Source organism: Varroa jacobsoni, unplaced genomic scaffold (assembly GCF_002532875.2).
Source record: "Varroa jacobsoni isolate VJ856 unplaced genomic scaffold, vjacob_1.0 scaffold_852, whole genome shotgun sequence".
Classification (NCBI taxonomy): Eukaryota; Metazoa; Arthropoda; class Arachnida; order Mesostigmata; family Varroidae; genus Varroa; species Varroa jacobsoni.
In genome coordinates this window covers 200,590-215,118 of record NW_019213754.1, presented here as the reverse complement: position 1 = coordinate 215,118, position 14,529 = coordinate 200,590, and the positions used below count along the sequence as shown (strand labels likewise).

General features: G+C 39.7%; 1 protein-coding gene across 5 annotated transcripts in view; it reads left to right on the top strand.

Annotated features, from left to right (window-relative positions):
* The first annotated feature begins 929 nt into the window (after positions 1-929).
* LOC111264384 (hydroxysteroid dehydrogenase-like protein 2) overlaps positions 930-14,529 on the top strand; it is a 14,501-nt gene continuing 901 nt past the window's right edge. Inside the window, exons 1-7 of one of the 5 annotated variants that reach the window (XM_022840250.2) lie at positions 5,271-5,494; positions 8,321-8,436; positions 8,736-8,906; positions 9,423-9,521; positions 11,406-11,659; positions 11,969-12,086; positions 14,229-14,417. In XM_022840250.2, the coding sequence (XP_022695985.1) occupies positions 9,429-9,521; positions 11,406-11,659; positions 11,969-12,086; positions 14,229-14,417 (654 nt within the window). In that variant the 5' untranslated portion in view covers positions 5,271-5,494; positions 8,321-8,436; positions 8,736-8,906; positions 9,423-9,428. Of the gene's footprint in view, positions 1,006-5,270; positions 5,495-8,320; positions 8,437-8,735; positions 8,907-9,409; positions 9,522-11,405; positions 11,660-11,968; positions 12,087-14,228; positions 14,418-14,529 lie in introns of those variants that run through there. The other 4 variants (XM_022840249.2, XM_022840248.2, XM_086970066.1 and 1 more) reach the window with 4 other exon arrangements.

Here is a 14,529-nt window from a genome sequence, read left to right as displayed (position 1 = left end):
GCCAGTCGCAGAGAGCGAAGTCAACACTTCATGCGTCTATGCTCAGGCTAAAGAAAGCCTATTGGTATCAATATCAGCTTCAGCATAACTGCTGTTGACTAAAGAATACAGCACTATTTTTAAACGGTTCATTGTAGGAGAATTCCAGTTAGTCAATGACGGACCAGGCCCACGTTCTACAGAAGGGGCAAAAAGCTTATATAAATGTAGCGATCCGTATTGTCCAATTAGGGTGAGAATTATGGGACAACATACCACAGATGAGCTGACGAATCGTGAACTCAAACAAAGCTGCTAGCAAACAGAAAAATCGCAAGAGAAAATGACAGGTCGGCCGGCGGTGTCGTATAATCCGAAGCGTTTTGAAATGCAGAGACCTGACGCAAATATTGGCGGTCGCCGTACACGGCTGCAACGATTTCATTACATTCCACTCGTAGTAGGCTTATGCCTAAATACTAATAAACAAACTTGATCGTGGCAGCCCGGAAGAAGCGCGACAGAGTAAAAAGGATATGTACTTGAAATGTGGGGAAGCATTCAATGAAGCAATTGTGTTGTTTTCAAAAAGCCGACCTGTATAAAAAACGGAGTGAACAAACAGAGGAATTAGCTAGAGCTTATCAGTAAAAAAGGCGATATTTTAGGAAAACAGGTCCGACGCCGCCCAAACTCTTAAATCCACTAACTCGAGAGGCAGTCTCTATGACGTGTAGGGCAAAGATAGAGAGATGCGATTACAATTCAAGACAGTATAAAATTGATCCCGGGATGATCGCCGAGGTGGCTAGGAAAATAGCCGAAGGGTTAGATAGTAGCGGAGTCGAATGAGATTTACCGAAGGTCATAAAATAGTTGCTAGGACAAACGTTTCAATCAATGGCACCAAGCCATTGCGAGAGGGTCGCTTCGTAAACACATAAACAAGCACATAAAGAGGCTGGGCTGGTACTGGGATTCAAGCTGAGTTTTACATGCTGCTCCAACTCTTCTTCGGCCTAGTGGGTAAGTATTTAAAAGATTCCATACTGCAGCCATATATACCTGGCTCGGAACTTGTATATAGAGAACATGGACTAGAGGCTTATGTTTAGTTATTCTTCTATTTATTATTCCTTAACTTGCCATGAAGATCATTGGAGAGCTAGTATTGTAAGTGTTATTGGATCTATTATCGATTACGCTATTTATAGGGAGCGATTGTGGTCGCTTCATGACCTTAACTAAGATAATAATTAGAATGCGTCTTAGGTGCGTTCTGCCGGCGGCACCATTGACGCAGGTGGGAGGACCTATTGCCCCTATTACATACTATACAAGTAGAAGTGTCACTGTCGACTGTGTCGGTAATGAGGCTCGATTGTCGACCATAATTTGAATAATTGTCTAAGGTAATACAACCAAATTTGTGTTGGTGGTTATTGACGCAGTACGAGTAAGAGCTTCTTATATGCCAAATAGTTCAGAACGCTACGTAAAGATGCGAGCATCTTAGAACAGAGCGGACCAGCTTCACATATCAGCATATTTTGGAACGAGGGCGAGACGGAAATCCGTCGGCATGAAGCGTATTAGAGAGACGGTCTGACAAATTTCAATAGGATAACGTCGATGCACTCTCTGTCTCTATTTAGACGACGTTCTAAAAATTGATAAGGATACTTTATACGGGTTTGTTGGCAGCTTAAGTTGCGTATAAAACCGAAATTGAGGCAAACAAATGCTACCTGGATTAAACAGGGCCATGCTTTTCTCGTCACTGATGACACATAACGACATCGAAGCTAGCCCAATGACAACTGGCATTTGTATACAAAATTGTATTTTCATTGGCCAAGCATTAATTTTGTTTAGTCTCTTCTGTGTATTTCTACTTTCAGAGAGTCTTTCTAGCTTTTTTTGAGGTGAAATGAACGCCATAGATACACTTACCATGAACAGTATGTGTCTCTCAGTAATACGTCGCGGTGCTTTAATCAGCACAGATAACAGTGGATCCCTTTTATCGCTCCCCTAACGGAAATATCAATCACCCCAACTCTCAGCGAATATACATAAAATAATTCCCAATAGTTTGTTGCTACAATCTAAGTTTTAATAGATTATTTACATAGAAAATGGACGACAAGACATTCCCAATACAGCGGTAGTTTTCAATGTTGACGAAAATGAAAGTCAATGATAAATGACAGCGTATCACTGTAAACAAAATGGCTAACTAGACAGACGATAAACTAAACATTTCAATCAAATAACACCAAACAATATAAGTCTGGAGTAAGAAGAAGCGTTTTTTTTTTCAATATGCACTACTTAAACAACATTAGCGGGCTTCGTCAAACCCGTAACCTATGAACGAAGCGAAATACGTTACTAGCATTTTAGATGAATGAAAAAATGCATGAAAAGAAAACAACACCATCTGCTAAAAATATCTAATAGCATTGGCCTGCTATAGGACCGCTAGTGAAGCTAAACAATGAAAGAACCGTTTGGAATATCCTGCTTCTTCGCGCCTAGCGTCTACATAGTGACCTTCATCATACCACCTGCAAACACTGCAGTCTCTCTGGGAAGTGAAGGGGGCCATCATAGCCATGTTGCTGATACATTCGCAGTTACATTGTAAACTGTGTACAAAATTAACTATTGAAAGTATACAACTGGAGTACCCGTCTGGGTTAGGTCATTTAACAAGAGAGAGAGTTCTTTTCCCATGTAGCCGGCACCCGACTGTTTTTTGAAGATCGTAGATGACCGCAACAGTCTTTTAAGCTTCATTCAATGCAAATACCTTTTTCCAGCGGCAATAGCTTGTCGAGATCTTTTTTGGTATTTCTGAGTAGGGCGTTTCTCTCGAATAGAGTGGAACATGGCTTTGTCTTGTGTGGCTCGCTTTCCGGCAAGCAGTCCATGTCAAACCTAACTCGTTGAATAGATACAGCCGGTCTCATTAAAAGGCCATATACAACATGTGTTCGGTGAAAGCAGTGATATTCATCAAGAGATTAGCCCCATGAGAGCGAAATTCTTCCAGACAATTAGAAAAAAAAAATACTATTTACGCTTTTCAACTAGTCCGAGACAAGCTTGCTGACAGTTGTCCCATGAAAAAGATACCACTGATTGTTCAACAAGTAAATATTTCACGGTTAAACCCTATTCACAAGCATTTTACATTTAATACTCACTATATAGAGAGAAATAGCATTCGGATTCATTTACTAGCATCTGCATTAGATGAAACAATGGAAGTATTGCTAGACATATGCTGAGATAACTCTATGCAATATCGTCTAGTGTGCGTGTGTATATGAAACCAGACGAAGACAATGCCCTGCATAGCCGTAGCGGCCCTGCGGCCTTTCGCTACAAGGGGGGGGGGGGGTAAAACCTAGTAAATTAGATGAATCGGTAATTGTTTGCGTAATCGTTCCTCTGGAATTGATCATTTAACATCAAATGGTTTTCATTGTCTGCTGCAACCAATACAATGCACTATATTGTCATAAAGGAAAGTGAGAAAATTAAAATTTCACCCACGGCACGCACGGAATACGTCCGTATCGTGGATGTTGTTGCAATGAGTACGCAGATGAACGTGTTCGAAATGCTTGGAGTATAGTGTGATACGCTGATAGTTCAATTCAGTTATATCATCTGAGCTAATATTGATTATGTTCAAGTAATCATTATGAGTAAATTTCAAATCCGTACCATGTGCTACCTGCCCACTTTGGCCCAGTAATAATGATCGTGTACTAAATAAAAGGGTTTACTATTGGAAAAACAATGTATCTATCGAAGTTTTAGTTCGTCATTATAATTGTGACGATATAGTAACACGCCCTTCGATACGTCTGGGCCAGTTGAATCTTAATTTGCTAGGGCAGGTGAGAGCAAGTTGCTCGTTTAATTTTGAAACTACTACTACTGCCCCGACAAGTAGAAACGACACGAAAACATTTAGTTTCTTAGTTACTTCAATTATAAGCGGCTGTAGCAGTATCGCTGCTTAACGATACTGAACAAAGATGAATACCTAACGCTGCGACGGTGCCAGCTAGCACGCAATGGATGCCCTCAACTGATGGTGTTTTTTTACATTTCTAGGTGCGAGAACATGTTTCGCTGAACTTCATAGTTTCTCTGGCCGGGCCAAACCGACGTCTCTGAAATTTTCTCAACTATATGATAAATATACCAGCTTTGCAATTTTAGACTTTATAGTAAAAGTAATAACGATAATAATTAATATGCGGATGAAGAAAATAGAACTACGATAGGAGCTTGCTTGTACTTCAGCAGAAGTCCAGTAAAAACACAGTTTTTCCAATTTTTGATCTAATAGATTAATTAGTTCTCTATTGACTCGTTTGATCTAAGATTTTACTTTGCGAGAGCGACTGAATCGTTCTAATAAATGGTTCATTCGGAACCAAACAGTTCCAACACCCTGCTCAGCTAAAACTTCCACCTTATTTTCTTTTGAGTTATAGTGACGACTTTTTATTTACCTTTTAATATTAGGAGGATGAATTAGAAATTAGTAGTTGAACCGTAATAACATTTAATTTAACCTGAAACAATGAGTAAATCAGATACGGAAAAACAGTTTTCTCGTATACCCATCAATGAAATATGCTTGCCCTGAAACACAAAAAATCATTTACACCAAATTGATTGTGTTTTTTTTTTTTTTCGTAAAGATTGATTTCTTGTTGTTTATTACTTGAATGAAAAGTCACTAGTTCTCGCGTTGAACAACTGCACCATCGATGAGCGCTCACAGCTTCAACCATTGTTTTATAACAGGCTTGTTGTTTGTTGGTTCATCGTTTTAGCCGTAGTGAACAGAAAGGCCGGTCCGTCGAGGAAGAAGGTCTAAACGAATAATGTGTAAGCATACGACCTATAGCATTTAAGTGACGCTTAGTTTCATTCCGTGAAAACAGAACAAGGGACTCCATAGATGATGCATTCAAATAGCGACTAGCAGCCATGAGTTATAGAATCGAAAAGGTACTGGGTCTCCGATTAGGGATATCTAGTTTCTTTGTCCACCGATGACGACTAGATGTACCAAGAAGGCACATGCCAACGCGATCATTAACATTTGGTACATTAGCTATCGTATGGTAATACTTTGAACATCTTTAGACTATGACTTTAAGATGTATTGGACTCAAGATATTACTGCAGTACAGCCGGTCAGAAATAACCGAGTCAATTGACGGCTCACCCGCTGTTCGCAGATGGGCATTTAACGCCGTTTTCGTATAACAGAAAAGGTTTAGATAAGGCTTCATGCACTAAAAATCACCGAAACCTACGTATTCGTTTACCCACAGCTGATTCTCTGGCGGCTTCCCGAGTCAGCTGTGTTGATGTAGTTTGTCTTAAAAATTTATATCTACGCAAAGGTACACGAATAGATTTCAGTGTGATATTGTCAATCCGGAGCCCTGTTACTTTTTGATGTGGCTTGCAACAGGTAAGAAAAGAGTGTAGTACAACAGTTATATATCCTGTTAGAATTAATAGGAGTAACTCGCATTGACATCTAGCCCACTCTTGATCGGGTGTACCTTCGGTACAGATGAAATAGGGCTGTGATAATTCGTTCTACGTAGCGTTAATCAAGCAGGTGCGTGTTTTGGGGGTTTTCCTGTAAGAATGGTCTAGGTTTTTGAATATGTACACATAAATCTATTGAAAAATACAAGCAGCTAGTTGAAGCCACACTTGGAGCAAGTTAGAAAAATATCGTTTTTGACAAGCAGAATATTTGACAACAGTATAGTCAGTAATAACACGGTGAGTTAAAATCCTAAATAAAATAAATCGATTTGGGGATCTTCGGTAGCTATTAATGAAGTGTTTGTGTAATTGACGAATACTGCTTACTTTTCAAGTTTTGAAACCACATTTTAAAATACAGTTTGGCTATCACCGCAACTAACTCTGTAGCCATTGTTTTACACAAAGTGGCATATGGAGAAATGTTAAACAGGCGCATGTAGCGACTATACATGGCACTCGAGTTCGATGGATTCACCGTGTTGTGGTCCAGTGGGTCAGTTAGTCAGAGCGTCGTGCTAACGGCGCGAAGGTTGCAGGTTCGAACCCTACATGTGCTTTGTGTTCTTTTGCACATTTTCCTTTTATATACCACAAAATGTTCAAAATATAACATATATACTACAAGCTACAGTATTCAGTACAGGTGTTCCTCAAACGTATATAGTGCATCGCCTTAAATGTATCATTGAGTAACGCCATAGTAGGGCAGCTCGGGACTAGGATGAGGTTTAACGATTCTCGTTAGCAATATTTGGCGTTTTCTATATATGTTTTGTCTTAAAACGTGTCTTTAAATATTATCGTTGCTTTTTTCCATGCCTGGTGTTATTTGCCTCAGTATATAGAATTTATTATATATACATATATATATAGAAAGAAAATATCAAGTGCTAGATTTGTTTAAACTCTATTAACTCACCATTAAACATACCTTTATTGCCCTTTATTTTGTATCTTATGCAGAGTAAATTTAGCTATTTTAGCTTTTTTAACAATTGACAAACAAAGTCAAAGACGTGGACCCAACTGAAGCCAAACCTCCAGTACACGAAAATAATAATCTTCCTTTCATATATCTAAGTAGTTTTAATATCATCCCGGTTTTAGCGGACTTGCAATATTTTTAAAATGGGGTTCACAAATCAATCTGTAATCATCTTAAATTCGTCCACTCGAAGTAACAATTTCCCCAACCATTTGATGTAGCAGAACCCTTAACTTCTATGTCAGTACTGACCCCGCTGAGTGTAAAGTTATGCAGTACCGTAACGTTCCTCATTGTTGGATTTAACTAAAGATTTAATCATATTTTCTTTCACTTCAGTTTTAACTGAACGAAAATTCGCAGCTACGCTGGTCGCCGCTAACTGCTGTGTTACTTATCATTCTCCTTCTTCTTCGATTCGTTGTCCACATACAATACCAATCGACCTGAGGCAAGGCCAACGCGCCCAAAATCGTCAGGTCTCAAATTAAGGCTTTCAAAAGCTAGTTTTCATCGTTACTGCTCGTGAATTTATTCTTAGAGGCTTTCATGAAACGGGATTGCGCTACTTCCTCTATCTCCTCTGTTGTCCATAGTCTAGTTCAAGTTACCTGTCTACCTGTGTACTGTGGGAATTCAAACATGCGAAACTTCTTTAATCATTACAGCTTCCCGTAAGTTACTGGCAGACAGCCAACACATGGCTAGTAACTGGCTCGAATGGGAGCATGTTATAGATAGCGTCACCTGACCGTATTCTATGTAGTTAATTCCGCAAGCTACTAGCTGTCATTGGCACCCACGACAGGAAAAGTAAATAACTTAAGCGTCTGAATGTTGCGCTAACCAGCCAGTGACCCTGCTGTTTTCATTTACCCAATCCATCATCAGAACCGAAGTTGACCTTGAAAATGTAAAGAAAAAAAAGGCCCGCGTCTGAAGTGATTGTTCCTCGATGGTACCGTCGGAAACAGCGTCGTTGGCTGTATTAGCCCTAGTGTCGGCATAGTCGGTCAATGCTTTATACGAATCGCGATTATTGTTCGAATGTATATGAAGCTTCAGATTATTCTTAGCTAGGTAGGTTTAGCTTTCGTTAACTCGAAATCATGATGTGCTTTTTTGAGCAATATTGAAAAAGAAGATCTATGGCAATGACTCTATATAAAAATTAAAGGTCTTCAGAGTAAGCAAGTGCCCTGTAGAGTGCATCGGTATAACCTCTAGTTCCGATGAGTAACACTCATAACCTATATACGTTGGTATAATACGATCTCATAAAAGATTAAATTATAAGGAGAAATATAGGGATAATTGTTCGGCGACGCATTCTTTGTAAGGTCAAAGATCTAACCGTCCTGCCTGTGACGTAATGGCCTATGCTAAGATCATTGACGAGCCGGGAAATTCGTATAGCCAAATTAATAATTTACTGCTCAGCTGTATAATGTAACACGTTTACGGTCACCGAATATTTGCTTTTCATCAATGTACACATTGCCGCGGCCTCCAGCTTACTTTCCATGTAGCTAAACGGACAATAGGGGCCTTGTGTTAATTCCGTGACGAGATTACATAGGAACAACATGATCTAATCCATAACTGGATCTTATTAAATGACTCAGCAGTCATTTAGTGAGTATTTTTTGGCGTAATAAATATTTCAATCAAGCCAAAATGTTTCGAAGAAGGATATCAATCCTTTGATACCATGTACCCTTTTGCGCACGTGCATTTAACGGACTTTTACAGAAAACTAGGATTAAGCCTGCATTCGGACCGTTTTGCGCATTCGCGGCTGGGACCTGTTAACCGCCTTGACCTGAAACCTCTTCAACTACTACTCGTAAATTTTGGCAACGCTAGAAGTAAGAGCAGTTCTTCTTTGTAGAAAGACAAACTCATAAATGTAACAATTTACATATAATCCTTCGTGATGTATTTTCCCAATTCAATATTTAATTTCTATTTGGCTAGTAGATACATTATACGCGTTTGCAGGAAGCGTTGTATGGACCTAAGTGATCCCAAATAATGAATAGTATTGGAATTCATGACTCGGGTTTTATGGCCCCCTAAATATATCCAAATAAAATACAATTTAACACCGATTGGAATTGGTTCAACTGCTGGCATGAAGAATCTGCTCTGTATCGTTTCGTGTTAGAATCTATGTATGAAAACGTGAAGCATGGTTATAGTGTGAAGAACATCATGTCGAACGCTTTATCCCAGGGGAAATCGTTACATATGGGCTTTAAAGCGACGAGAACAGTAACGACGAAGTATACGGTTCAAGTACGCTGCTGATTGATGATGTTGCCACATTGGCTTGCTGGTGAGTTACGAAATAGGTGTTTATATTTGTGTGTCTAGAGTATGGAACGTCTAAACTCGCGGGCACAAAAGAGGACGAGATGAAATATTTGTGTGATCGCCTGCCGATCCATTTGTTTTACAATGGAGTCCATTTTCAAATTGGCAACACGTCGATTTGAGGTTGATCGAATCGATTCCTGCCCATCAATAGCTGGTTTAAGCTAGAAGCCTTTCTGAGGCCTCAGCCAAGAACCGATCTGAACTCGAAGACGAGCTGAACTTCAATAAATACATACTCTGCATAATATTATTTTGCTAGATGCGTTTATAACGATTGAGGTAGAACATTTGCACAAAGTACTCAATCCACTGTTGTGACACTAGGACCAGTTTATACGAGCACTCTTCCGCTTGCAAGTCATTTCAGCATAAAGGTACGATTTTTAGACGAATAATCGGACGTTAGCCTAGTTCAACAGAGCGTCATTGTTAATTGATCTGAATGCGTAACAACGTTCTAAGGGACCTATTCCAGGTACAGATGGAGAATACAGGAAAACTTCGGGGGCTAACCATCTTCATAACGGGTGCAAGTCGCGGCATTGGCAAGGAAATCGCTCTCAAATGCGCCAAGGTAATTAATACGACAGCAAAGCGGGGGACACATTTATTTGTAAAAGGGAAATAAAGGTTTCTTTTCGTAGTTCCACTTAATGGGTAACGTGCTTTGCCTGCTAATCTTAGGGACACATTGCGGTCTAGGTTTGCACTCACACGGCATAGACAGACAGACTTCGTTTCGTGCCGGGAGCCAGCTACCTGTTTGACATAAAGCTCAGAACTCGAGCCTTGGTAGCCAGATGTAAGTTGAGGTAGACCGAAAACGAATTGATGGAAAAGCAGTAATGTTGTAGATGAGTAAACAATTATATTGGACGACAAACTATACTATAAACTAGACTACATGCTGTTTTGGACGACGTGTTAGTCCTTTTTTAGTGGATCAATTTATTCAACACATCTCGCTTGGTGCGGATGAACATGAACCCTGGAATCAGGTAGTATTCATCAGTAACATAGATTTTCTGCCTTACAAGTTTGCGCGTCGATGTGGGAACGTAGCTTATCTTGCCTGCAAACTTTTCAGTTTTTGTTTCTAGAGTAAACATTGGATTGATCACATTCATACATCGTACATTCGGAGAAAATCATACATTCGTACGGTGCAACTCTATCGGACAAAAATCCAATCTCAAGAGGAAGCTACCCGGGCAAAAAAAATCCACAGAAGTGGTCAGATCAACTCTGTTTAGAGCACGTCAGAATTTGAGCTAGGCAACTGATTCGTTGTCTCTCTCATTCGGTGCAAATCTCGCCAGTAGGTAAGGTAGCCCCATAAGGTAGCCCCCAAAGCAAAGCGTAAATGGGTTTGACGATAATAGAAAATAGACCATAAGTATGTATTTTCTGATCATGTTTTTTAGAATAATACTAATACTGTAAAAATAACGTTGTAAACGTAATACTGAACGGATTACGCAAAGGCTACATTGGAAATACAAACAAGTCATTAAGGTTAAATTGGATGTTACAACGCTGAGTTTCAGTATCACAGAATTCTACATATGGATTTTTGCCAACTTCACAACCTACAGTCAGGGTCCGTCAGGCATTACCTAGCTTAAATGTAAAACCATTTGTATATTGAATTACATCTTTTTTAGAGCATTACACACGATGGACTGATAGACATAGTCCTGTTCGGTTCATTTTATATAGGACTTATGTGTTATTGACTGGCTGTCTTGCCCCAGAGGTAATACTATATATTGACGAGTTCATAACGTTGCATAGGCTTATTACTTTCGTAAAAAACAGGCTTTTCTGTTTATTTGAACATGCGGAAGTACGTCGTCACCATTATCTAAGATTTTTTGAAGAAACTCATCCCGAGTGCTAAATTTAGTGCTCCCTTTTCATGTCTTTATACCTCTCTTTGCTTGAAATTCGACGTCAAAGCTCATTCGTTCAGCTCTTTGGTGACTTATGATTCATAATTTCCATAATTTGGCCTTAGCCCTCTAACATTGTGTTTATCATGATGCCCGGCGATTGATATATTCATTTATTCCTAGACCGATGCCGAAAGTTTTACTTCAGTGAATATACAGGAAAAACACAGTTGCACTGCCGGCTGACTCACCATTAATATATTCGAGGATCTCAACTACGTTGAAGTTATAGGGAATAGATACAGCTTTTTCTTGGGGTAGCAATACCATTCGAGGAGTAGTGATGTTGAGAGGTTTTTTTTTCTTTTGAAAGAAGAGTGGGCATCTTAAGAATAGGGCGCAGAAAAAAACATGGTTGTTGCTGAAATAAGATGGAATAGTGTAGGCAGAAGAGAGGGAAAATGGGATTAATGCTCTCAAAAACTTGATGGACTTACACCCCTAGTCGCTTTGCATTCGGTCGGTATTAATTAAAGGATCGTGTTTGCTTGGTTTCTTGTATATAGGATGGTGCCAACATCGTAATCGCTGCGAAGACAGCACAGGCGCATCCGAAGCTACAAGGTACAATCTACACAGCTGCTGCTGAAGTGGAAGCCGCGGGTGGCAAGTGTCTTCCTCTTATAGTTGATGTTCGCGATGAACAAAGCGTGGCTTTGGCCGTTGAGGAAGCTGTGCGAAGATTTGGAGGAATCGATGTACTCGTCAATAACGCATCGGCCATCAGCCTTACGTCAACCGAAAACACAGAGATGAAACGGTATAGCGGTCAATCTTAGTACAGCACGTTACCTAGGGAATTTTGTTTCACCTACAAACATTAGACAAACTAGGTGTCACTGAGCCTAAATAAAATAACATTGAGAACTGTCTGTGTTACCACGCCAACGTGCAATTCAGTGCATGTACCCTTATGCATCTAGATACTGCAATCATTTCTAGAGAACAAATACAATAAGTCTACGTGAAGTTCTTAAATGATTTAGAGCAAAAAAGAAATCTATATGTATGTGAATCCACTAAACTTTCAAGTTTATGTTCAGCTGACTGTTGCTCTATCATTCGACAGCTATGACCTTATGCATCAAGTTAACGTGAGGGGAACATTTCTCACCTCTAAGTACTGCATTCCACATCTTAAGGCCTCTCAATATGGAGGACGGATCCTCAACAACTCGCCGCCGCTGGTTAGTATCAGAAAATATAAATAAGCAATAATCTTGGGCACCCGTTCCGTTTTGGATTATCTACGAAGTTTCTGTAGCTGTTTGCGCTATCTTCCGTGTAACGTTTAGTACACTCGTAGCTTAAGGATGATGTTAGGTCTATTTTTCAGTTACTCTTATTAGAATGTATATGGCATAAAAATGTCTATGTTTTCCACTGGAGCGTAATTTGCAGCATAGGCGTCCGCTAAAGAAAAAATTGTTTTCGCTAATCTTGCTATTGAAAACTGTGTTGTAAGTGTTTGCTCTATGAAGAGCCACCGTTATCTTATATATAATAACATAGTCTTAAGAAATGTTCAAGCCAAGATCGCTGAGTACCACCTACGGCATTTTATATTTGTAAGAAAATGTTCGGCAACTTTAGAAGTGCTACCACTGTGAATCTCAGAAATAGTTAGCAAGCGAAGGGTGTTATTTTGGTACGGAAAATATATAAGATGGCTATCATAAAGAATATAGTTGTGGAATATATTGCTTTTTTATTTCACAGTACGGGAACGACATGTCGAATAAAAATATTGCCTTGTTAACAAAAATCGTTCGCGTAACCAAATACGTCTGTGTTGGAGGTGGGTTTATAATCATGCATTGGACTTTGAAGACCTGTTGGGTTCTGATGCGGGCCAATAAGTGCATGCTGTCGAAGCAGACTAGCCGAACGAGCAGAAAAGTACCTTCTCTGAAAGCTGTTACGGCTCGTGCATTGCAGTACTTCGCCTTCTAGCGCTTGCGCAATGGATTGGGCAGAGGACACTACGAAATCGTTGTCGATAAAAACAACTCGCGATGACGACACAGGACCACAAAAGTAGGAAGCTATGGCAAACTAGGCGGGGGTAGTTGTGCAGCTGAAAATCGCTGACTAAAGCCCAACACTACGATGACAAATAGTTAGAAGGCACGCCGGGAGTCCGTAAAAAAAATGTACATGTGAAATTTTTAAAAAAGAGTTCGCATAGAAAGTACATAATCAGTGGATTTATCATTGGAATCATATCTACCTATCTACGCATACAGATGTTGTTTTTATTCTCGAAGATAACCGAAAAATGAATAACATTAGCCCAGTTGTTCGTTCCAAATGGTGCCACTAACCCAATCATCTAGCGAGATAAAATAGCTGGTAGCCTGTAATTACCTACCACCTACTGTCGAAATCAGACGTTTGATGTCACTCCGTAGAAGCTGGGGAAAGAAGTGGATTCTCGTTAGTTAAATCATTCTAATGACCAAGGGATCTCTTATAGTAGAAGAATTCCGATAAGAAAGATTGGTTTGTAGATATTGAAACGATGCATATAGAACAGAATGTTGTAGTAATGCATTTTGCATTGCAAAATCACATAGAGATGGCCTTGTAATGAATTTATAGAGGGGGCTTCACGTCTTAAAGGTGCAAAGTAGAAATACAAAATCAAGAAAGTCATTAAGGCTTAGTAAACCTCAATAAGCATGTAAACAGAAAAAGTTTAATGAAAGCCCAGAAGTGAATGGACCGCTTCAGCAATACTTTTGCAGATGAACCCTACACGCGGGTATCACATCGTACAAGCTTGAGGCAGCGCTCATGTAGCTGATTAAGCTTCAGAGCCGAAGAGGCACGTATGTATTTAATTATTCAAGTTATTATTTGAAAGTTTAAAAATTGCCCTTAAATGGGTGTCCTTAGTACAGTTAAACAGTCTGTTTTTTAGGTTGCCAATTTTAATCAGTACGATGGAGAGCCTCTATTCCATGCAAGCTAACGCGGGTTGCCTTACTTAACGTTACTTACTCCTAAGATTGCACTTACTTTGTTACTAAATAGCGTTTCTATACGAGTACCACCACATGAATAGCACCGAACGACTTCAGAGCGCCACCTTTTTCCAACGGATCGAAACGGTGTTCGTCTGAAGCTTCCATATTCTAGATATTATATTTAGTCTACGGTAGCATTTGGTGCATATGTATACTTTACGAAAATCCTGATGTTTCAGCAGCATATTTCCAAAATTTACCAGCATGCTGATCACAATAAATGCACGGAATCTAGAAATGAAGAACTCGGCACACAGTATGATCACGCCTGACGGCCTCTTTGTCATTCTGATACCGTAGGAGATGAATGCCCGATGGTTCGCACCTCATTGCGCTTACACAATGACCAAATTCGGTATGTCAATGTGTGCTCTGGGAATGGCTGAAGAATTCCGGGGTTATGTGGCCGTCAACACTCTATGGCCGAAGACTATGATTCATACCGCTGCCTCGAAACTGCTTGCAGGAGGAGACTCACACACTTCACAGGTAGGTGGGAAAGCTATCTGATGAATGAATGTAAGTATCCTCAGAAAGGTACATTAATTAAGCCATCAAGTGGGTATTTTGGGAAGAATGAGCTAACTTGAGGATTCATTAC